Source organism: Haliaeetus albicilla, chromosome 9 (assembly GCF_947461875.1).
Source record: "Haliaeetus albicilla chromosome 9, bHalAlb1.1, whole genome shotgun sequence".
NCBI lineage: Eukaryota > Metazoa > Chordata > Aves > Accipitriformes > Accipitridae > Haliaeetus > Haliaeetus albicilla.
The window spans coordinates 6,790,474-6,815,670 of record NC_091491.1 but is presented as its reverse complement, the minus strand read 5'-3'; the positions used below and the strand labels follow the sequence as shown (position 1 = coordinate 6,815,670).

Here is a 25,197-nt window from a genome sequence, read left to right as displayed (position 1 = left end):
CTTGGGCGCTCCCTGAACCCCTTGTGCATCCCCCCCTACCCCTGCGTGTATCCCCCTGTGCACCCCTAAACCCCTTGTGCATCCCTGTGTGTACCCCTTGTGCATCCCCCCCACCCCTGCGTGTATCCCTTGTGCACCCCTAAATCCCCTTGTGCATCCCCCCCACCCCTGCGTGTATCCCTTGTGCACCCCTAAATCCCTCTGTGCATCCCCCAACCCCTTGTGCATCCCTCTGCGCATCCCCTCCATCCCCTTGTGCCCCCCTCAGCCCCCTTTGTGTGTCCCCCCCTCCGTGGCTTCCAACCTCAAGACCCCCCACTTTGGGGCTGCAGAAGCCGGAGCGACACACCATGGGCACCAAACAGACCAAGGGTTGCCAGCCGGGCAGCACCGGGGAGAGCCCCCCGGCCCACCACCGCAAGAAAGTACCCCCCAGGGAAAGGGGAGATTTCCTCGCCTCCCTCGTGGTGAAGTCCGGCGAGAAGTTTGGGAAGGGTGGTGGCAGCAGCTTGCCCCCTTACCACCGGCGGATCTGCATGATCCAGGACATGCTGGTGCTGGTGAAGCAGGGGAAGCAGGAGGAGGCCACCGAGCTGCTGAGGCACCTACGGCAGGTGAGGATGGGCAGGTTTCTCCTGGGGGGGGTTGCCCGCTTGCGTGGTGGGGAAAAGGCAACCTGGGAGCAAAACGCACGCCGGTTTGGAAAGCGCGAAGAAGGGGCGCGCTCGGTTTTTGCGGGGTCTAACTTTTCGTGGCGTCATTTTGGGGAAGCGGCTGGGGAGCTGGAGGGTGGTCGTGGTGCTGGAGATGGGAAAATAACCCCGGGGAGGTGCTTTGCATTGTCTGCAGCGAGGAACCCTGCCGGGTGTATTTTTCTCCTTTCCCTTCATTGCTCGTGCTGATAGCTCTGGGATTTGCAGTATGCACAGCCCACTCAAGGAGGTTCCCACTCAACTTTCAAAAAGTTTGGTGTTTAAAGCAGATCTGTAAAAGCGCTGAGGCAATTTGAGCCAGCAGCTTTTGAGAATCAGCTCTTTTCTTCCTGGCTCAGAAATAGCGAGAGTTGGCAGCTTTGCTTTTTATCCTGTTCTTTTTGACACACAATCACTTGGTGGAGCGTTGCTGGTGTTGACTGGGGCTTGTAGAAACGAGCGTGCAAGACGCTGTGAGGGAGCGGGGAATTAATTGTATGGAGCCCGAGACCTTTCCCCTTGAAAGTCTGTTTGAGCTGGGCATTAGCTGAGAAGCAACGCTACGGAAAGTTGCTGTGAGCAAACAGAAAGGCAGCTGCGGAGCACTGCTCTGTATCCAGCAAATTAGCATTTAACCTTTTCTACTGATAGACGGTGATAAAAAGACCGAAGTGCTGGGCATTTCCAAGGCTCTGGGGTACCCAGGCCTTTGAAAACCAGCAAGTTTTCCATGCAGACTGAAAACAGATGCATCTTCAAGCTCAGTTTTTCTCCCAAGGAGCCTGCAAGGCACCCAGCTGTTTGGCGTAACCAGTTCTACCACCTGGGGAAAAGTTGCTCAGATCTTTACTGGGTATTGGGAGCTGCTTTCTTGCCCTGTAGATCTGCTCAGTGTCAGTATGTCCACGTGAAAACACAGCTGGTCCAGAGTCTGACAGTTTTCTGCTTGGTTTTTGTGTTTGGGGTTTGCTTTTTTGCATTCCCCCCCCCCCCCCCCGATTTTCTGGTCCTGTTAACCTTTTAGCAAGTGGATGTGTTGTTCAGGGACGTGCCCTGACCCCCTTCAGCCCACCCAGAGGCACAATTCCATTTACCCCATCAGCCAGGGTCCCTCTGCCCAGCCGGTTTACGTGACTTAGGGCTATCTTTGGAGCAGTCCAGCTGAGAAATCTGAACAGTTTCATATGTGTTTGCGTTCATTTATAGAAAGCTCTCACGACTTAATCTCAACCTTGAGATAAGGTGCTTCTTCTGAGATGAACTCCCTCCCCGAGAGTTGGGGGTGCAACTCTTTGGGACAGTGACCCGTCCGGGTGGGATCTGTGCGGCCGCGTGGGTCGAGCAAGTGGCCAAGAAAACCCTGTGGGACAGAAGTGGCCGTGAGTTAGGCAGCAGATCCGTGCCCAAATGTTGCACCCTCTCAGCCACGCCAAAACTTTATCGTTGCACCAGCAGCCCATTGGAGCTGGCAGAAAGGCAGGTGCTAATTTTAGAAGGTGTTTATATCAAACACCCCCCAAATAAATAAATCTTGGTGCCTGTGAAATACCGTGAGTCGCTCCCAAGTTCTCTCTGGCTTCAGATACCGTTTTTTCTCAGCGATGCTCTGGACCGTCCTCTCCCTCCCTGCGGGCTGGCCGTGCAGAGCGTGAGGGAGCTGGGACATGTCACAGCGGCTGCCCTAATGACAAATCTGACCGTGGGGGCATCCCATCATCTGACTACCGGGGGGAAAAGCTAGAAATGAATTTTAAAATGCTGGGGGAAGCGAGGAACTTGTTACAGTCAGATAAATCTTTGTTAGTGAGTGTTTCTGAAGAGCTCGCTCTGATAAAATATATCTCAGAGTGTCAAAATAGGGAACACTTTGTCCTAGATACTATAATAGACTCGAAGCAGGTTTTTAATGAGACAGTATTATTCCTTGCCTTCGGGTAGCGCGTGTGGGATGCCCCACTGAACAAATCCCCATTGCTGTGGTTTTCCACAGGCTGGCTTTTGGGAGGTGGCGGTTTAGGGGTGCATTGGTGGCTGCAAGGGATGCTCGGTTTGCTCCCAAGGAGCTGGGGCTGCGAGGCGGGTGGGAGTCTTCGAGAGCTGAGCTCCTGCTGCGTCCCAGCCTGAAAGTGAGGATTTGGGGGGAAGGACGAGCTTCCCCCTGCAGGGAGGGATGGACGGGTGAGCCCGGTGAGACAGAGACCTTTTCCTATGAGCCATTTATACGGCGTCCGCCGCAGAGGGGCTGTGGCGTTGGTTGGTCCGTGTAGTTGCTAATGTAACGTGCGATGCTGATGTTGCTGCAAAACCAGGGTTTTCGAGCAAACCCAGTGACCTGGTACCCAGCTCTCGGTTGCGTTTAGACTTTTTATTATTTGAAAATCCCAGCCATTTACGTCACTGGGAGCCTTTCCACTGACTTCACCAAGCTCTGAAGCCAGCCCAGCGTGCTAGCGAGGGGGTAGGTGACAGCATCCCCGTGTTTGGAGGTGCTCCATCCTTTTTTTTTGAGCAGGATGAGGGTGTTGCCAGACCTGAGGCTGACCAGCTTTTCAGCTTTTCTTGACATAACAACCTGCAAGACGAGGTTTGGGGGGGGCTTCTCCCGCCTGCCAGGGCTCCCACAAAAGCTGTGTTTGATAATCAGCCAAAGGGCAGGGCAGCAAAACCGTATTTTAAACGTCGTGCTGGAGCACGGGCAGGTCCTGCACTTCCAGGCCCACCACTGGCACCAGTATCCAGCGTGGCCTTTTGCATTTCACCAAATTTATGTGTCCTGCTCCCCTTGCCTGAAATGGGAGCAATGCTGTTTTCTTTACAGGCTCTCGTAAGGATTAATTAGCATTTCCAAGAATGCTTGGAGGTTGCGAACAACTATAAAAGCGCTAAGATACGAAGCGCTTAAAAAAGATAAAAAAGGCGAACAGCAGACAGACTTCTTTGCTTCGAGACTGCTCCTCGGAGAGGTCAGAAGCGGTCTCCGGTGCGGAGGCAATTCGATCCCACCACCTGCCCTCAAAATAACACTCCTGTTATTACTGCGTGCGGGAGCTGGCAGCGGCCATTCGAAAGGGTATGTGCTCCTTTGGCACAGCCAGCCTAATTTAACGACAGGTTCTTTAGCTAGAGATACCGGTTGCTCTTTCCTTCTGCCCTCGTAACGCTGTCGACTGCCTGGAGCCCAAACCCCACGCTGCAAAATTAAAATCCCCTCTCAAAAAAAGTGCCGTCCACTGCCCTCTTTGGATGAGGTGTGCTTGCCCTCCTCGCCAATGCTGCACGTAGGATGCTTTTGGCAGTTAAACGCATTGGAGGATAAGTGGAAATACAGTGAAATACTTAACATTTTATTGAGGCTGGAGTTTGGGGTTGCAAGAAGCTTGCTAGACACCTGGATGGAGCCAGTTGCCTTTTGTGGATATTCTTGCCCTGAATAACTTTAAATCCAGTTTCTCTGCTATAAAGCTACTTCCTAGATTTACCTGTCAGCATCTTCTCTGCTTTGCTGCAAGGAGCTGCTGCAGGGCCTCACCCTAAGAGAGCGTGAAAGCTGAATTAATTAGGGTGTCCAGAACTTGAGGAAACCTGGGACCCCGCTCTCAGACCCTGTACCCCATCTGTGCCGGCGATCACAGGTGGGAGAATTGCAGCTCCTCTGTGCCGGTAAATTGCTGTGCCCGATTCCACCAGCTGCGGAATAGGATACGCTTTAATATTATATAGTGTACCTTTTTTTTACTTTTTTTTTTTTTTTTTTTTTGATGCACCCTTGGGTTTCAGTGGTTAAAGCAGCCAAGCACTGTCAGTATATTAAATTCTGGGAGTGTCTCTCCTGCTGGGGAGAGGATTTGTAAAACAAAGCATGTTTTCCTCCTCTCTGCTGCCAAACGGATCATTTTCCCAAGTGAAATGGTGAAGCGCTTCCCAGCACATTACGTTTCACTCAAAGAATTTGCCATTGGTTATGGCTCGACGTGGAGTTTTTGCTGGGCTGTTGCTGCTGCTCCGGCAGAGCTGGGCTGGTGGGAGAGGGGAGGAGGAGGAGGAGGCATCCGCCGGCTCTGGGCATCACCTGCATGGGACAGGAGGTGTACAACAATTCCGGGAATTAACCCCCCCCAAAAAAGGGAAAAAGAGAGCAAAGTATTGTAATAAAACCTCCGGGCATGAAGATGGCTAGGAGCCAAATGGCAAGGTCCAAGGTGCAGCAAAGCTGCATGACTTGTAAGGTGGCTTCTCTGCTCACGCCAGCCTCGCCTGGGCGGTGGCAGGGTGTGAAGGGCAGGGGAAGAGGGGTCTGGGCCCCAAATGGGCAAAGACACCACGAAAACTCCAAATCGCAAGAAGGGACTGGGGGCAAACGTGCTCTGATGCCCACTGAGCCGTGCAGACCCTGTGCCTGTGGTGCAGGCAGCTGCCTCTTTGCCATGGGCAGCCTGCGATCCCCACAGTCTTATCCCCCAAAAGTATCCCTGCCGTGGGTGCAGGGGTCCCCCCACCCCGTCCGAGGCCGACCCTTGGGTTTTGCAGCCAGCGGTTGGGGGGGAAAAAGGCACGACGTGTCCCAACGTCCACCCTGCTGGGTCAGCGATTAAATGTCTGCTACTTCTGAGCAGCTGCCTGGTGCCATGGGGACTGCGTGGCACAGGGATGCTTTATTAATTAAATGATGAATATCTTCATTGTAAGAGGGGGCTTGGCCAGGGGGAATAGTAAAAAAATAAATTTAAATATGGCTAATGTAGAGACAGTTCACTCTGTGCTCCTGTGGCCTTCCCGCTACACCAGAGCAAAGGGCTGCGTGATAAAATTAAAAAGCAATTCTTAGGGGCAGTCCTTCTGCTTAATTAATGTTGGTAAGTGCTTTAAATGGCAGCTGACTTACCCCAGTTGTCCCTGTGATTTATATCACACCGAGCCCTTCCTCCCCGTCCCTAGTTTCTCGCCCCAGCGCTCGGGATTTTACACTTTCTGGGGAGGCGGGAGCTGTTGGGGAGAGTTTGGTGCCGGGCTGTGGAGGCGGAGAGCCACGGCTGACGGCTGGGGCAGCCCGGGAGGGAGCAATGACACATCAAAAGGCCGGCAGCCTTCCTTGGAAGGCTAGGGAATTATTGGGGAATATTGGGAATTACTGGTTTATTCCCAAACCTTCCTGGGAGGTTGGCTCCAGCATCTCATGGGTGCTTGGAGATGCTGGGGTGGGGAGGAAAAGGTTTACCTGAGTTCAGACCCTCTGGGCAGCGTTACACCCGGGCGGGCTTGCAAAGCAGTCACCCGCGAAGATGCAATTTGGCCCCTTGGTGTAACTTTGTGCGCTCAGTAAAAGCTCCTGAAGCATTTCATGGCCCGGTTTGCGTGTTATACTTTGTGTGTTACACAGTGTGCCCCTTCGTGGTACCCGCTGTGGGTCAGGAGTGCTTTTAGGCTTATTTATTCCTCCAACCTACGCTTAAGAGAGATGCTGTTGCATGGTACATCCCCATAGAGCTGGGTTTGCGATGATTGCAGTGTCTCTGGCAGCTCATCAGGACGAAGGGGATGTTTTTCGGCGCCGCCTTGTCTCAGATTCAAACTTTCTCCCCAAAGGATGCCGGCCCCCGGCTTTGCACCAGCCTCGAAGCATGCGCTTCAGCCCTGCCGATGCCAAAACTGCTTAAACGTTCTTTCTCGGCCGCGTGGTTGGACGTGCTTACGGACATCTAGAGCAGACCTTGGGGAGCGCTGCGGTCTGCCTGATACGATGCAGCTTAGCCGCAGCCTGCGGGTGCCTCGTAGCTGGATTGTGCCACTCGGCGCTTGCTCTTGACTCTGTGCACGCCAGCCGTGGGGCATCATCTCCGTGAAGACCATCCCGTGGCCTCCGGGGATGCTGGAGGACCTCGGCAGCGTCGTTTCTACCACGCGAGCCAACGCCTGGTCCTTCCTCTTGAGCACCAAGACCAGCCGACGCGTCAGAGGTGACCGAGGCTGGGGTTTCTCAGCTCCTCGCAGCCTGCGAGCTGCCGGCAGGAGGGCAGGGATGAAGAGGTTCGCGGCTTCGGGCTTGGGTTTTTGCGAGCGGGAGGTCCCGGGGACGGGGAGCGGGGGCCGAGGCCGGGTGCTCGTTCTGCCCGCGGCTCCGGGCACCGCACGGTGGAAGTTGGGTAACTCGTCTTGCGAGCTCGGTGGGGCGGTTTTGGGATCAGCACTCGTTTCCTCTGGTTTGGGTTGCTGATGAAACCACCAGCGGTCCTCACGATTATTTTTAACCCTTAGGCCGCTGGAGGCGTCGACAGCAAATGACCGTGCCTGGCGGCGGTGGGGTGTTTTCTGCCCCCAGTGGGGTCTCTGGTCTCCTCGCCATGCTCCCTAACCCTGCCCTGCTGCAAGCTGCTCTCTTGCAGCGTCCTTTCTCCACTTGCTTCCCATCCCGGCTCCTTCTGCTCTTTCTCCTTCCCCCTTGGGATTCACAGGTGGATGCGTCTTGGTGTCTGCTTGGCATCCGAGCCAGCCTGGTTTTAATTAACTCCATGGAAGGTGGCTGGCACTGCTCCTCCTAAGGAAAATGTGTCTTTGGGGGATGCTGAGATGCAGGGAGGGAGGGGAAAGTCAGGCGATGCTGGGGATGACAGAGGCAATACGTGCTTGGCAGCGTGGGCTCAATCCCTGGAGCCCCCCTGTGCCGCAGCGATGCTCGCCCTGCCGCTGGCACGAAGCAGAGCGGGTTTTCTCTTCTAGCAGGGATGTCCCCCCTGGGATTGGGGAATCACACGCCTAAGAAATCAGTGTTGCTAGCGGATGCATTAATGCAACACACGTAATGCACCCGGGCAGGCCCTGCTTGCTGCAGGGATAAAGCCTGAGCAGGGGCGAGATCCGTGTTCGTATATCCGCTTGCATCTGAGGAGCGTGTCCTGGATGAGCTCCCTCCGTGGCCAGTTTGCCGAGGGTCCCCTGCTGACCTTTCTGGAATTGCTGCTGGCTCAGAGGGCCGCGTGCCCGGGGAGGTGGTGGCTCCCCACGCATGCCATAGCTCAGGATCCGGGAGGTGATGCGGCACGGGGCTGCCTCGTCTGGAAGGGTTGGAGATGAAACTGGTGGGTCAGACCTTGGTTTCCTTCCTCTGGACCTGCAGAGCTGGGCTGGGTTAGGCTGGGCTGGGTTAGGCTGGGCTGGGGCGGTGAGCAGGCAGCTGCTCCTGAAGAGAAGAGGAGGTCCTGCCTGTGCCCTCACTGGAGCCAGAAATCTCCAATCTGGGAGAGGTTAATGGTTGCAGTTGGCAAGCCAGCCTCTATTCAGCACTTTATCTGTTTATATAATAGCAGGAATGTGTCTTTCCCCCCCTAGGCTGCTGCTGCTTTCGTATCTGATGCAAAATACAGGCAGCTTGGGGCTCCAGCCCTCAGACGGGCTGGCATGTACCTTTTTTTCCTTCTTTTTTTTTTTTTTCCTTTTTATCTTGCTTCAAACTGTAAAACCCCTGTGTCTAAGGACGTCGTCGTCTCCCTCTTGTCAGCGCGTGGGTGTGACGACTGAGCGGGGAGAGACCTACCTGCAGATCCCAGCGGTGGGACCTGCGCTGTGATGGTGTGCCTGGGCGTGCAGGGTGTCTCAGGGGGCAGGGATACAGGGGGATGCACTTGAAATTCAGTTTGTTGTAGCTTCTTGATAGTTTTAGATCAATAATAACATTCCATGTGTTGGGGGGTTGGTGACCATGGTTCTCCTCTTAGGTAAGGGAGAGGGTTATATATTAATATTAATTTCATTGTTGTACAAAGAGATACAGGATTTTTTTAGCATTTAACTTGGATTTTTTTAGCACTTCACTTCTTCTGCAGGTCCCAGCCAAAAGCCTAATGTGATTTAATGCATAATTGCCTTTCTCTCTTTTGTGTATCTCAGCCTCTTTCTCCTCCCAATTTTGGAGAAAAGACCAGTGAATGGTAAATTTAATCTTGCCTCTAAAAGCAAAAGCAAATTGTTCTTTCCATTCCTCCCCAAGCAGAAGGTTTTAGCTCCAATTTCTCCTGGCTCTGACCTTGCTGCTTTGCAAGCAGAAGCTGCTTTGAGCCTTCCAGCTTCCTCAGATCTTTTCAAGACTCTTTACCTTTCAGACTTTGTGTCTTTCAAAGTCGGCGATACTTTCTTTGTGCAAGGGTTTGAGCACACGGCATCGCCGGCTCAAGGGAGAGCCTCAGACACGCGCCGGAGCTGACGGGAGGGAGCTGCCTCCTTCCTCGTGCCTTTGGGTATCTCGATGGATATCTCATTCCTTAAGGCCTCTTTATATTATAATATAATCTTCCTAGAGGCCTGGCGCTCTTGCTGTTACAGACCAGGACTCAGGTTTGATATCGGTGGAGGAATTTCTTTACAAGATGCTTTCTGGGTTTTGCGTGGGTTCCAACAGCCCGCGCGTCCTTGTTGGCCCACGGAGGGTTTCCGTGAGATCTGCTATCCACAGGTAGCAGATCAGGCTGCCGTCTGCTGCTTTCAGTTCTTTAACGTCCCCTTTGCCTTTCAGGTTGGTTTCTGGGAAATAGCAGCGGCATTTCCAGGGCTGCTTTGCTGCAGCCCTGCTCCTGCTTCCCTCTGGCGCTGCTCCGCCTGCCCGTCCCTGCGAGGTTTTGCAATGTTTGCGGGCGTCCTCATGGGGGGCAGGGGATTGCATTCTCGTGTTGCACAAGAGATTATTTCTGAGGCACTGTGCCTAAACTTCTAGTAGTAATTGAGTCGAAAAGAACATTAATTAATTAAAGGAAAGCCCAGCCAACCAGCCTGCGCTCCAAGCAGGCCCCTTAAGTGCAGGGGATGGATACGAGTCTTTCTTTGAAGGATGGGGAGGTGCGTGCTGGGTTTCTCAGCTCCTTGCTTTACTTTTAGCTACAGAAAATGAGAAAATGAATGCTAGCTGGGAAAGCAAAAGTATGCCAGGTTAGAAAAGGTGAGCCACCGGCGTGGGCTGTAGGGTGCAGAGCAGTTCGGCCAAGCTGGGGGAACGGGGCAAGCGCTGGCCCCTGCCTTCACCCAGCTGGGGGAATGCCGTGGCACCCACTGGGGATGGGACCTCCAGCCACGCAGGAGGTGAAGCACCGTTTTCTAAACCTCAGCATGCAAAACATGCCAAGGTGAGTGAGCGCCGTCTGTTGCTTCCTCCCCCTCTGAGGCACGATGAGCTCGGAAAACGTGATACCAAAACCCAACAATAACGACAACGGTTCTTGTATCTTCATCTCTCGCAGGCAGCAATCTTCTTTGTGCAAAGGCAGAGATTCCCCGTGTTCGTGTGACCAAAGAGCACGGGGCTTTAAGCAAATCTGTGCCTGGGAGCTGCTGGTCCCGTGGCTGGGTACCACGTTGGGAAACGCTCCCAGAGCTGACTCCATCTCTGGGGATGCGTAGAGCCCACTCAGGGGGATGGCTGGGAGCTGGCAAGCAATTAATTACTATCTCATTCTGCAGAGCTGTTCCTTCACCCCCATCCTCCCCAAGGCCGGGTGGATCTTTTTGGCACAACAATTAAATCCCAGTAGGGGAAAGCAAAATCTGCTGAGGAAGGAGAGCAGACGTGTCCTCAGCCTTTTGCAGTCTATGGTGGGAAATGGTTATTTTAGCCGGAGATGTGCTGAGGGTTCTTGCTAGGACACCTCTGTCCCCGTTCCCACCTTGCCTGCAGAGCCGGTCCCGCAGAGCACGGTGCTTGTGGTGGGGACCGGTAGCATCCCTCTGACGTGATTTGGGGCACCTCCAGTGGGAATTGGAAAGCAGGAGGTTGGGGAAGTCCCGTGAGATGGCAAATGTGGGGGCAAGAGCCTCAGGTTGGACCTGAGGGGTTCAAACCCCAAAAGGTAAAAGAGCACATTGGGGCAGAGCCCCAACTCTTGCGCACGAGGGATGCATCGTACCCGCCGCAACGTCTACCACGGGTTTTGCTTGTGCTGAATAAGCCCTAGGCCCTGGTCCAGCCTGAGCTCATCAAAATCAGGGTGGTGAAGCAGAAATCTGTGCCGAAGCAGGACTCAGACCTGTCCAAACAGCCCATCCTTGATGGTCCCTTCTCTGAAGGTCCCTGTTGACCCATGGTGGCCAGTAGACAGAGCTAGCAAAGCTTTGCTTCATTCTAGCGTTCCTTCATATATTTCCATATATACCATCTATTTGGATACAGCTCTGCCCCCTCCAGGATTGGAAGAAGGAGGAATTTGGGGGAAATCTCATTCCTGATGGCTGCTATGGGCTTCCTGGGCGAAGGCAGAAAGTGTGAAGCAATTTGGGATGCGAGTGTGAATGACCTATATCCATGGTGGTGACCGCAGCCAAAATCAGCAAGGAGGGAATCTTGATTTAAGCAGTCTGTTTTTTGTGGGTAGGATTTTTTTAAATTTTTTTTTTTTTGGTCATTCTGTAAGAAAGAGGATGTTTTCCGGTTTGGTTGTAAAAAGCTGCTTCTGGTTGGTGTAATCGGATACTTCCTTTTCTGAGCAAGGAGCCTGGTGGATCTGGGGGCGTTTATTTAGGCAGCTGTTCGGCTGGGTGATTAATTTTGTATGTTTTTGTTCTGGTGGGAAATGGTGAATTTTGGGTTTACAGAACTGATTTATTTTTTTGTATTTCTGACTCAAGTTACATAGATGAAAACAAGAGTTTAAAATGCAGAAAACTAGTATTTTAATGTTATTTGATCAGTTAATAAACTCAAAATATGCTGGTTATGTAGGGCAGACAAAGTAACCGTCTCAAAACACATTCCACATTTAAAACTAGTTGATTCATAAACTGGAGTATTAATTGTACATAATGAATTACACTTCTGGTCACCATAATTAGCGATCTTAGCCTCTCAGGTTGCAGATTGGAAAACGTGCATTTCTCTATTGTACGCCCGATTCGTTCATTGACTTGTTGAACTTTGGTGTTGAGCTGGACTAGGTGAATTAACTGAAATGAAGACATTTCCTTTGTCCTTGTGAGAGAGCCAGACTTCCCCAAAAGCTGTGTTTGTACTTCAGTCTTTTCTGGCTGTGTTTTCATCAGTGACTTTCCTTGAAGCTTTGGCAGCTGGCACGTCCTGCTTGCCTGGGCTAACCTAAGTTGTTTAATATTAAAGCATGACCATAGGTTGGCATCATCTTAAATTGCTTCTTTGAAATGAGTGTTTTAAAGTAAATGTATTTAATGTTTAAAGCTATTTTAAATAGCAGTATTAATTGAATTTTAATATCACTGAATTGAATCTTTGTGCAACCCATTCCTTAATTCTTCCTTAGCAAGGTTGGGCATTTACTAATCTCTTTGCTGAGCCAAACACCTTTACCATTGGGTTTCTTGGAAGAGATTGAGCAATCTGGGAGGATCCCACCCCTGTAGCTGCTGTACCTCGCTTACCCCCAATTTGGAGGCACCTGCCAAGATGGATCCTCAGAGGAGCATCCAAATTCTCTGCTGCCAGACAGGGAAGTTACTAGGAAAGTCTTCAAGGAAGATTTTACTTTCCAAGCTTCTTCCCTCTGACCCAAGTGCCAAATACCAGATCCCAACCCAGAACAGCCTCTGCTCTACCTGAAGGTTAAAAATCTTATGCTGGAAATAAAACCACACAAGCATGGGATAAAACATGAGAAAGACTTAATTTCTTCCCTTAACCCCCAAAACCTAGTAACCTTCCTTCAATGATATATTCCTGTAAGATAGGGGCAAGGTTCCCAGTTCCCCGTGGTGTAAATCGCAGTGCTGATTGAGTCCTGGGGTGGGAAGGTGGGAGGCTTTTGAAGCACCCTGCAAAAAGTGGAGTTAATTTGCCCCAGCTGATGGTCTCATCCATTACCTTCCCAATCAGCCTCTCATTTTTCTGAAGGTGTTTTGAGAGGAAACCCTCATGTCGGCGATCCCCTTCCTCGGGCTGCCTGGCAGCCTCTCATACTGCAGACAAAATCAATATATTATTATGTGTGCCATTACCAACCTGTCAGGCTGTATAATGGGAATTACAGACTGCCTGCCCGGCGAGTGGGGTGGAGGGCTGCAATTTATACAGCCGGTCTGAACAGCGGGCTGCGCTTGATAGCTTTGGAGGAGAATTAAGAGCATTCAGCGTGGCCCTGTTTATTGCAGGTATGGAGCTGTGCCTGCTGCCCTCGCCTCCTCTTCTCACCATCGCTGAGCGTGAGGCTGTGCTTTTCATCCTCTCTTCAGATTAAAAGTGTAGCTCTTATCCATATACCTAAGTGGCCTTAAAAACACCAGCGTGGGTGATGCAAACAGGGTCCTTCCACGTCTCTGTGGCATTACTTGTGGCAGAGCTGCGACGTCCGTGTTACGACGGGCTTGGGAAAGACCCCGACCCAAGCGAGCACTCGATGGACATAGGTGAAAGCCCTGTTTCTGCCCCAAACGAGAGATGGCGGTGTGTCGAATGCGCCGTGGCCGGTGTTATTCGTAGCAGGGTGGTGTAGCCCCAGCCGATGCTGCCGAGGACTCTGCGTTTGATAAGTTCCTTCGCGTCTCAGTTTCCCCGTGTGTAAAGTAGGAGTGTGCTCTGGAGCCGCATCCGTCGGGGTGTGTGGGGACTCACGTTAGGGAAAGCTCCTCTTCCCTGGCACTCGCTAGTGCAAGCGTGCTTTAAGTATTCAACTGAGTTATTTCATTGATTTGGCTTAAGCAGCGGAAAAAGGTGTCTTTGAACTGTGCGTGCACAACATCTGCTTTCTGACATCTCCTTTTTGAGTATAAAAATCCAGTCCTTTCCACAGGTAAATGCCAGAAGAGGCATTTCTTCTCTCTCGCCTTGTTGCTTTAGGACGAGGGTGTCAGCAGCTCCGAGAGCTGCTAGGCCTCCGGGTTGTCCCAGCTTTTAGGATGCGTGCATCTCTGTAAACCTCCTGGGTGCATCATAAGCAACATGGGTCTGTGTGTGTGCAGCAACCGGCACAGCAGGTCCCTGCTCCCACATGGGGACTGGCTGCCGTAACTGTACCATGAGTTGACTTTCCAGTACATGGCACTGGTCATTAAGTGGATAGGCTGAACTGCAAAAAAGAAACGGCATGGGTGCTCTTTCTGACCTTCTGCATGCATGGCTTGGGGCTGGTTGGTCTTCCCTCTGTTTTTCTTCCCACCTTGTTGCTGTACAGAGAAGGAGGGGGGAGAATTCGGCATGGTGCAGGTGACAGGGTCAGCCCGTCATCACGAGCATGAGGTTTGGCTCTGGTGAACCTCTCCATCCCTGTTCAAACAGACGTAAAGCACTTCTCTGATGAGATTAACTCCCTGAAACGTGGTAAGAAATATCCGCTTGGGGTGCTTTCATCTCTTGCCCATCAGCTGCTATTCTCCACCAACACAAAGAATATAAATAAGCTAAACTCCTCTCCTGCAAGCCATTTTTAAAAAGTTCTCTTTTAGTGTTGCTGCAGCGTGTAAATCAACAGTATTTTCTAGAAGGACTCGTGTTTGCTTATGTGCCCTCCCTTCAGAGGAGACAGTGCCGGAGGAAAAATATGGAAGCCTGAAATAATCCCAAAGGCAGGAATAAAGTGCTGCTCCCGCAGGTTTAGGTCATTTCACAGTGCCGCCTCCATTGATTGCAGAAGGACAAGAATGACATCTTGCTCCTGAGCATCACGTGCAAAATCCTGGTGGGACCCAACACTGACCAAACTCTATCTCTGGACATGTTGTCTCTGACTGACCTGTCCATGAGCCGGTGGGATGCCGCAGGGCTGATTTGCAGCTCGGGCACTCCAGGCTGTGCTGCTAATTAAATGGCATGAGTTGCACAAAGCAAAAGAAAGAATTGGGAGAAGGAAAAGTTGGTTTTGCAGTTGGGTTCTGGAGTAGGACCTGGGGGTTATGAGCTTCTACCGTGTGTGTGTGTTTATGTGCTTGTGTGCAATGTACCTGTGGAGGCATGCTATTTTGGCCTGACCCAACTTTTACTGTTATGGCAGCTAAATGGGGAACAGAGACGGCGATATGGAGGGAGCAAGCAGCACCAGCAGGTCGCAGCAGGACCGTGGTGTGTGGGGAGAGACGCAGCTTCACTGCCCGACGCTGGCAGGCTGTGCTCAGTCCTGAGTGGAGGTCAGGAGAAAGCCCTCGGCAAGCCAAAAGAAGCTGGTTTGTGGGCGAGATCAGCTTGGCCAAAAGGGTCTGCAAGGGCTGAGCTCTAATAGAAGAAGAGCAAAGGTGTATCGCTCTTGGGAAGCAGGCGGACGGGGTCTCACGCCTCCGTTCTTGCAGCAGCTGGGCACCTCACGGTCTTTGCCTTCATCACCCCTCCAAAACCCGTGTAATGGGGGAAAGCATCTGCCCTACTCGCCTTGCAGAGGGAATGGAGGGGCATAAAGGCTGAACATCCCTCTGGTAAAGGGGAAGGGGAGCGTCCGCTGGAGCAGGGAAGTCCCAAGAACAGGGATGGCAGTGTCCGGAGGTGGCAGAGCCACGACAGGGGCTCAGGGTGGCTGCTCTTTATCTCTTTCTGAATGTGCACGTTGGGAAAGATAAGGGGAAAAAAAGGAAAGCGATCATGCAAATTGAGTCTGCTTGTCAGCCCGAAAGCAGGTTTTTCCAACCTTTTCTACTTGTCATTGGTGAATTTTGGATCAGTCTTGCAAAAGGAGGCTTTCCTTCAAGCATGATTCCCTGGTGTTTCTTGTGGGGGAAGAAGGTCCCAAGACACGTTTGGTGTTATTCTGTGTTAAATGCCACCCCAGCCCAATGCGAACACCGTGGTTTACCCACGTCACGTGTGTGTGAGGCTGTGGGTGTCTGGTTCACCATGGGCCAGTTGCTTCTACGCTTGGAAACCAGCCCAAAGACTGTATTAGTCACGTCTGAGGGCTGTCATGATATTGAAATCAGCTCTCTTATGGCCAACTGAGGAATTTCAGCCCAGGGTTGTGGATGTCTCGGTGGGACCGTAGCAGGGAAGGGAAAGCTCGGCTTGCTGGTGGATGGGGCTGCGCAATGAGCTCATCCTGGCTTTGCTCTTGCTCAGCTCGTCGTCTTGCATCAGGTTTCAGCGATTATTCAGCCCTGTGGTTGTATCTGGAAAACGATATTAAGAAGTTGGTCCTGCATCCTAAAGGCTTCTAGGTTTCTTCTTTCTCTACTGTTAACTTCAGGAGAAACTGGTGGTCAAAAATATTAGTGTTGGCTATTTTGAAGTTGGAAAATAAATGTTCCCGGCTTGTAATGCCAGAGCTGTGGTGGGAGTTTCAAGCCAAAGACTTTGTTCTAGCACCTGTGGAAATATTCTTTGCCCATAACATTTCAAGGGGTCTAGTTTAGTTTTCCCAGGAAGGCTCAGCCACCCGCGGAGAAGGACCAGGGTTTAGCAGGGTACTCTGTTACCGCGGGCATTTCAGACCTCTGCTTCTGGCTGGGGACTCTTCCTGGGGTGGTGTTACATTGTAAGGAAAAAGGGAAATAGCCCAGGGCATGGAGACAGAGGCTTTTCTTGCTGGGTGCTTTGCTGATGTTTGTCCTAGGTTTCTGTAAAGGCAGGTTTTGGCTGTTCCTACAGACTACGTGAGTGGAACTCATGGGCAAGTTTCCCAGGTGCAAAAACTGCTCTAGAAATTGGCTACTTGTAGTGAACAAGAGAAAACCCAGCGTGAGCCATGGGGACACCTGCCCCAGAGGCTGGTGCGTGTTGGACCCCGGTGGAGTCAGCAGCAGTATTGGGGGTCAACAGCCACGTTTGGGGAGTGAAATTCAAAAGGATGCCAGGAATTGCTGGAGGAGGAAGGATCTGCAGTAGAATAAATAGAGGAAAAGCCAACAGCGTGTACTGATAACAACCTAAAGCCATTAGGGCTGGGATGGAGGGGCTGATCTGACTTGCCAGCCACGTGCTGAATGGAGAGATCAGCCCATGCTCGTGCTGGATCACCATGGTGGAGCATGTGGTTTCTCCAATGTGGTGCCTGAAGATGCCAGTATGCAGCTGACAGCCCGGGCTTTGCGGGGCCGGAGATGACAAGAGCTGGTCCATCGGAAGACCTGTGCCTTCGTGCTGGATGTGCAGGCTACAGGTCTTGGGCAACTGATCAGCCATTTGGAGCTGGGATGGCTGTTGTAGTTCAGAAGATGCAGCTGAAAGTTTATCTAGGGCCCAGTTGAAAAGAAAGCCTGGAAAGATGTGCTTGAAATAACACTTCTGTTTAGTGCCCATCCACTTCAAGGAGACCTCGGCACTCGAGTGCAGTTCAGTGTGGTTTTGGGGGCTTTGCCAGGTTGGGACAAGGTAGCGGGAAGGCTGGGTAGCCAACGTGTTAACTGAAAAACTGCTTTGCTTCTCTGTGGATGAAGACTGCAGAATGTTAAGATGAAGGACCTGAGGGTTGCCCTGACCAGCTGACATGTTGGATGCTATGAGCCTTCGTCCCAGAGCCATCCCGTGGAGGTTTATATCAGCATCTTCATTGGAAGCACAGGCTTTTCCACCTGAAAGAAAACCAGTGCCAAAAATCCCAGAGTGAAGCACCAGCTATCCTTTCCTCCTTTCATCCCTTACTGTCGCTCTCCAAGAAGGAAACCCCTGGAGCCTGCTGGGCACCTCCATCCCTCAGTGGAAACTCCTGCTTTGTCTGGTTCCAGACTGGATATCTAATGGTTGAGTCAGCAGTGCCTGTTCTGTGCAAACAGTGACTCTTTGCTGGTGCAAAGGTTCTACTTTCCTAATGAAGGAACCTGTTTGTGTGGAGCTGGGTGTTTGCGAGATGCAGATCGGCCTCAGGTGGAGGAGGACCTCAGTCAGTGGAGTGCCGTGAGCCACAGCTCACTGCCGGCACAATTTTTTTTCTTGCATCTTGGCCTCTCTGACCATGCTAAACTTGTAAGAACCAACTGTGCAAGTCTGGGCTTTTATCCTCAGTGCCAGGGCGCGGAGCTCCGCCGTGCTTCTGTGGGTGTGAAAATATGAAGCAGGAGCTGACACAGGAATCGCGATCTCCAGTGTAAACCTCTTCTAGAGCTGCCTCCTGCCTTGTTACTGGGACTGACTGGTGGTCCTTTTGGTCCTCATCTTGGGCCCCAACAGTGGAGGTTGAGTAGAAGCCACTGGTGGAGGGAAACTCCTAATCAGGTTAGGAGCTACGAGAAGCAAAAGCCTGTACTGAAATCTGCATTGCATCAGCTGGAAGTGCAGGAGCTCTGGCGTGACTCAGCAGTGGGAGCAGCAGGTTTTCCACGAAGCTGTCTCCTGCAAAGTGAGCTCAAGGCGTGGTTATTGTCACGCACAAGTGTCGGCTAATAGCGTGCTATCATCTGCTGGGCATTGCACCACCACAAATCCATCACGTGCTGAATTTCTTTTGCAGAAGCTTCCTGGGAAAAGGTATATTTTCTGTCTAGGTCATCCTGGCGCACGCTGCTGGCATCTTCACTGGAAAATGAAATATCAACAAGAGCAGTTTAATGGCCCTGACTGTCAAACAAAGCAGAAATAGTCTCATTTTTAATCGGGGCGGACAGGACTTTGACACCTCTTATTGCTGAACAAGAGGTACTGCTGCCTTTGTGAGCAGGAGGGAGGTCCTGGGTGGGCAGGAGGGGTTACACTTGCTTCTCCCTGCCACCTCCCAGCCTGCCTGGCTTGGGGGTGCTGCTGTGGGTTTGGGGGTGTAGAGAGCAGCTCTTCTCCCTTGTAGAGGACTCAGAGCCTACAAACGGGGCAAGAGGCATGGAGCACAGTAGAAAGGCTGTTTATTTTCTGTGTCTGTTCAGCACCCCCAATGAAATCTGGGATGAATACCTCTTCTTGGCCAAGTGCAGGGGCTCTCTGGCCACGCGTGGGTTAATCTGTCGCATCCCAGACAGCCCCTGGGGCTCAGAGGAGAGAGGCCAGCGGCCACCACCCTCAAGCCTTTCTGCAGTGATGTGTGGTGAAATGAAGAGGAGGATCTTAACAGCACTTACTGGAAATGTTTGCTGGCGAGTTAGCGCGCTGGCTCTCGCAGGGCAGAGCGCTTCTCGGACCAGCCCAGCCTGTAAATTGCCTGCATCTCCTGGGATCTCGTTGCCTGATTTTGTGCAAAATGCTCTTCCCCTGGTCACTTAAGTTGCATTGCGCTCTGGCGAGCTGATGTTCGTGGTGTGTCCTGGCCATCACTTCTCGAATCGTACCCTGTGCTGCTGTGAAGGGACTGGGATGGAGAAGTTTTCCTTAGCGAAAACCTGTATTAAGTCCTCTGCTAATCAAAACCCTTTGGCTTCAGTGGGACTTAAACATGTGCTTATAGTTAATCAGGTATTTAAGTGGTTTTCTGACTTGGCAAGCATGAGAGAAGATATCCCGAAGGAGAAGGAGGAGAGCAGAACCGTAGCCTCCCAACTAAAGGTGTTTGCAAATGTGGATGTTAAAGGCAGAACGCAGAGTGTGAGTCTGGGGCTGCGGGTTTAACTTGCTGTGACTCAGTTTCTCCGCTATGTTCAGGGGAAGACTCCCTGCATACCCCACATGGGGTTTGAGGCATCAAAGCTGACAAGAAGGACAGTGGTTAAGTGAAAGAGGGGATGAGCTGGGATCGGTGCGTATCAGTAAATGCATCTGAGCCTGCAGTGGAGGACAGAGGAAAGGTCCTACCAGTGGCTGATGAGCTCCAGGGGCAAGCACCTCCCGGAGAGGAGGGCTCTGCCAGATGCCCAGGGTGAGACCAGAGGGGCTTGAGGAGGGATTTTAAGGGAAATCATCTGCCCTTGCACCTTGAAAAGCTGCTGAGTGTGAGGCACTTGACGGCTGTTCGGTAGGGCTGCCCAGGAGAGGCTAATGCAGTGCCTCGCTTGCGGCTGCTCGGGAGTGTAAGAAATACTTTCCATTCCCTCAGTGATTTCACCCTGGAGGGACTAAGCAGTGTGGTTATCAGGATTAATTCAATAAGCTCACGCTGCCGTAGGGCTGGGGACCAGCCTTTTCAAAATATGGGGGGAGATGCCTGCATCTTCATGCACCTTTGTACCGCTGAGTTGCTCCTTTTTCCATTGGATTTGTCTCCGTCTTGCTGCTGGGAAAGCTGAAGAAAAGTGAAATTCAGTTTCTTGCCCAAGCCCATGCAGCAATTCAGCAACTAATGTGGAGAGCCCTGACTCCTGCCTCTGATAATGGACGGGGTTGGGAGGACTTCCCCAAACCCAGAATAACTCCATCATTTGTGAGACCTAGGGAGTCTTTAAATTTGGAAAGTCATTTAATAACCTGCCTGAAAGCAGAAGGAACAGATGGGGACGGAGCGGGTAGCAGCTCTCCACAGCTTCTGCTCTACCTCTCTATTTGGAGTCAGCTCTGACACCTTTGCAGTATCTTTTTATGCAGATGTGGAGCTTGGCAGTGATTGGAGCATCACGGGCAACGCAGTGCTAGTGGGAAACCCTTGCCACATCTGGATGTTGGTGCCAGGCATCCTTTGGGGCTTCAGCTGGAAGCAAGTGCTGCACAGGCGTGACGTGCCTCACTGGATGCAGCCTTAGCTCTCGTGCTACATATCAGCTTGGCTTCACGTGCTTTTAGGCATAGCTCCTGCAAAAAAGGCATTTCACAGGCTTGATTAGGAGTTAATCAAAGTGGGTGATACCCCTACTTTTCCCTAAGCTGGAGCTGTGTGGATGTGGCTGGTTTCAGAGCGTCTCTGCTATCATCCCATAATTAGGGGGATAGCTCGCCGGCTCAGCGTGGTGGGTATCTGTGCAAAAGCGTGTGTGGTGGGTGTTTAACGAAACTGCTTCTGAACCGCCTGCTGTCAGTGTCTGGAGAGAAACGAGCCAAAAGCTCCAAGTCTAATTCATGAAATGGGATTGCTGAGGAGTTTGTCCCTTCCCTGCGCTGCTCGGGCAATCCCTGCCCCTTGTGTGGCTTTTGGGAACACATGGATGATAACGAACCATGGGTGTGCATGTCCGTCCAGCGATGGAAGCCTTTTTTTTATCATAATCACAAGGGCATGATGGCACACAATATATCCTTTTTTCTTTTTTTGGGTGAGGTTAGGAGAGTGCCAACCCTCTGCGTTAAATAGCATCCTCCCTGATTTCTTCTCCCTGTCGCAACCGCTTCACGCATACATTTATCTGATTTTCTTCCTAGGTATTTCTGCTGTGGCTGCTCAGCCCCGGTGCTGGCTGCATCCCACCGTGGGAGAACAAGTCCTGCTGAGCTCATTAGGTGGCCTGGGCTGGTCTTGAATATGTCTCCATATAAATACACATCATTACAGTTACCGTGATTATTATGCGAAGCATAGATTATTCTAGCATACAAGTGTGTTATGTATTGATTTGCCATTGCTTTGAATCCCATTACACGAATCTGCTTTATTAATGGACTTTGTCCATGCTTGAGATTAACTGTGATGCTGGATTTGCAAATGAAAGAATTGAAATTCATGTTGTCCATATTAATTACTTGTGCGATGCTGGCCTTCTTGGCAAGCCGTTAGAAGCTGTGGAAACCTTTATTTTTATTCCATTCCTGTTGCTCTGTCTTAAGTAAGAAAATGAGTTTGGTGCTGTGGGATTTGTTTGTTTTGCTCCTTTGCTGGAAGCCTCTTTTAACTGTTGAGAAGGTACCAAGCGGAGAAAGAGGCTTTATGCTTGGTGTGGAATAGGCTGTTGTTAACTCAGAATATGTCTTAATGCAAAAAAGGGGCAGGGAGGTTTTATTTCAATGTCGAGTTCAACCCTATTTTCTCATCTCTTGCTTTGAGCTAAAAATCTACCTGTATCTTGTTCCCTCTAAGGTTTTACAGTGCGAAATCTGTAATACATGTCTTCCTGCAGTGATATGTAGCCAGATTTTTGTGTTAAGTGCAGCAAGGTAGCTGTAAAGAGTAACTCTGCTCTAGTGGCTGGTAGAAAACCAATGATAGACCCGGATTTCGGATGTCCATGTGCCTGCAAACCAAGACTGAAATGAGAAGACCTGTTGTGGATCAGGGAATTAAGATTTCTCCTTCAGCCGCTTTCAGGTGGTTGACGCTTCGGTCTGGCCAATGTGGAGACGCCAGTGCAGTTCATTTGGTGCACGTTTGGGTGGGGGGAAGAGAAGACGACAGAACTTTGTTTTTGGGAGGAATGAGGTAGGGCATGAAGTCTCGGGGCAGCAGCAGGACCAACATGGGGTGCTTGGGGAAGGGCAGCAGCGCTGTGCGCGTTGTGGGACATGCACGTGCTCCTGTTTCTCCTCCTGCGGGATGCACCCATGGGTGCCTATGTAGAGGATGGGGTGCTCAGGCTAAGACGGGAGAGGAGCATACCCATTGCCTTGCCTACCGGGGCATGGTTTTGGCTGTGGCAAAGCATTTCGCCTTCTGATTCAGCCATGTGTTTGCTTTCCAGAGGTACCAATGGCAGCCCAAGAGGGTGGCAGTGCATTGGAGGCATATTTGGTGCGCTTTGGGCAGCACAGGTGGTGTGCGTTGCAGTGTCTGGCTTTTCCCTTGCCGCTATCTATCTGAACCCATTTCTGTCCCTGCACTTGTCCCATCCAGGCTCCTGCAGTGGTATAAATGGCACAAAAAAAGGCTTGCCATGTTTTTATTGGAGTCAGCTGCATTTTGTTCATTTAAATGATCTTTTTGTAACATTCACATCATTCCATGGCAGCTGGTTTAAAGAGTTAATTGAATATTTCTCTCTCACAAAGATGTCTTAAATTACTTCCCTTGAATAACCTACTCTGGAAAAGAGCTGTGCTGAGGAATCATTGATGCTTATTTTTACTAACACCTGTATCAATAAGATCTTAGGTTTTATTCTAGCACCTATCTGCTTTGAAGGATCCCGAAGCAATTGTCAAAGCATTTGTATAGTCTTCCACCGCTGAAATTTAGCCCCTTTGAAGTAGAGCTTAGCATTCATTGAGCGGTCCCTCCATAGCTAATGCAATAATAATCAACCCAGGGCTTGGAAGTGAAACCAGGTTTTAGATAGCAGTTATTGGATTGCAAGCTCTTATTGTATGTGCAGTAACGGATTGATTTCTTTTGGGTGGTGGGAGGGGTCTAGGAGACTTCCCGGTGATATGGTAACATCATTATTGACACTGCAAGTTCAGCATGATGTGCCTGGAAATTTCAGTACTTGGGGATGATGTGGGAGTGTTTCCCGGTGGCTTTCATGGCTGTCTGCGTGCTTGCTGCTTGGCAGAGCTGTACATCAAAACAAAAACCCCGTATCGGATAGGGGTGGGTAATCCCCATCTCAGCATTTTTGGCAGCACTGCTAACACAGACCTGATTGATCCCCTGAAATTATCAAGTTTCTTTTTCCATCATTGGATTGCAACAGCTCTCCTGGCTGAGGAAGGGAGGGAACATCTTCAGAAAGCAGCCTTTTGAATGGGTAGGAAAGCAAATGTGACTTTTCAACCGTGATTCACAATTCCTTCTGTACTTGGCTGTATTGGGATCGCCTGCTCCTGGGAACAGCTGATTACGCTGTACTCAGAGGGCTTTTCACCCGGCAGGCAGGATTGCACCGTTGTACATCAGAAGGAGACCCGTGCTGACCTATCCTGAAATCTCTCACGGTGGCAGCTGCTGGAAACAGGAGATGGGGCTCAAGTGGGCCAAGATAATAAATTCTGCTTTCACACTAACTGGAGGCTGGTTCAACAGAGTTAATGCCAGAGCCAGGCAGCTCCTGCCGTGTTTTGTTAATCTGTGAAGTGAGGGCGACTTGGAGAAGGTGGCTGGATTAGAGCAGGGAAGAGTCAGAGGTGAGGACTCCCATTCTCTCATTTTTTCCGTTAGAAAAGAGGGTGGTCCCCAGTGCAGGCCCGGGTGAGGCTGGCTTTCCTGCAGGCTTATCTTGATTGTCCATCACATCAGCCAAACCTCAGCTCCAGGAAAATCCAGCTTCTCCCAGTGTCCTCCTTGAGGTCCATGCTAGGCAACCCTGATGGCAGCTGTGGACCATCTAGCCCAGGTGCAGACCGTCTGTCCTCCTGCCCATCCATCTGCTGCCACAGCCAAGTCCTGGTCCTTTCCTTACCGGGGTCTCTTCCTTCCCCCGACACCGATTCCCCAAAACTTATAGGGCGTCAATTACCTTTGCGACTTTTGCCCCTTTCCCAGAGTTTAATGAGACTGGCTGACACACAGAGTTACCTGGGGAAGGACGGAGAGGTGGAAGGATGGACAGACAGCACAGTCGCTCAAACCTTGTTGCCTGGTTGATCCGTTATTAAGGTTGGGCCATCTGAGTTAAGATTTTTGGACTCTTTTCTTAGCATATCCTTTAGGAGAGAGATTTGCAATGTGTAAAGCAAGGGTGTTTGTCTTGTTACTGTTAATGAAATGCAGTACGTGCAGGTGGGGGATAAGGAGCAGATTGCACGAGGTGCTTGTAGACTCGGTGTTGCTCCAAGAACTCTCATCAATCGTAGCATGTGCGGGGAGACTCGTCTGTAATTTCAAACAGGGGAAGGTGTGTGACTGCAAATGCTGCTCTTGTGTCGGGAATCGTTCACTTACTGTATGCCCAGACACCAGGGCGGTGTCTAACAGGCAGTGGAAATTATGAAGACAAGTGATTCCTCCTCATCTGACAGTGTCATCTTCTATTTGGAAATCTCTTCCCCTTTCCTGCAAGGATCTCAGTTCTGCCTTTTTTTTTTGTTACTGTAAATAGTTTTTATAAAGACGTGTGTGTGTATTTAGTGCATGTGAACACAACATGGTACAATGTCTGCATGCACAAATAAAAGTCTTCAGTGCCCACAAGGCTTCTACTGTCACCTTCCAAGGACAAGAGTTGTTTGAGCTCCTGGCTACCTCCAACAAAACAGTGGGGCCTAAAGCAAAACTTAAAAATGTAACTAGTATTGGTGGGTAATCAGCTGCAAAACAGATGGGGCTGTTCTTTTGCTGGAAGAGTGGGTACAAAAGCCATGCAGAGCTCTATGCTGCTTGTGCTGGAAAACAAAGGTAAGAAGAGTACGAGTGGGATTTTCCTGCTCCAGTTGCCTAAACATTAAATGTCTAGGATAAGCTAATTAGAGGGGCTTTTCTTGGCAGATAACTGAGAGACAGCCACATCCAGAGACTGACTCAGCCCAGCTGCCTTAGAATAGGATGAATCACCATCTTCATATGAATTGACAGTAGACTGAACTTAGGTGACAAGTCTGGATCCTTACCTGACAGGAGATGAGATGCGCCCTGTCCTGTAAGTCTGTTTTCCGACAGAGATCCCAGAGACTTTTGCAAGGGAAAATAAGTGGTTTTTTGCATGTGGGGTGGCAGGGAGAAGCGGTGCAGTTAGGAGCTGGCAGCCGGCAGCAAGTGCGGTCAAGGCCGGGACTGGTGCGTAGCCTTCATCCTGGGGATCAGCCGCTGACCCGTGCCGGGGCAGGAGTCCTTGTGCAACCCCTACTGCCTTTAATAGTGAAAGGTACTAGTCAGAGAGCAAAAGGGATGATAAATTGAAGTTCTGCTTCTGACCTGTGGTTTGGACACTCCAGTTGGCATCTGGGTTGCTCCAGCAAGCTCGTTTAGCAGACACACAAAGATGGAAGATGCTTGATTAAATT

The 25,197-nt window shown here is 50.9% G+C and overlaps 1 protein-coding gene across 1 annotated transcript in view; it reads left to right on the top strand.

Annotated features, from left to right (window-relative positions):
* Nucleotides 1–300: 300 nt before the first annotated feature.
* Nucleotides 301–25,197, top strand: part of LRRC75A (leucine rich repeat containing 75A) — a 95,589-nt gene continuing 70,692 nt past the window's right edge. The window contains exon 1 of the mRNA XM_069791304.1: nt 301–614. Within this exon, the coding sequence (XP_069647405.1) occupies nt 351–614 (264 nt within the window). The 5' untranslated portion in view covers nt 301–350. The remainder of the gene's footprint in view (nt 615–25,197) is intronic.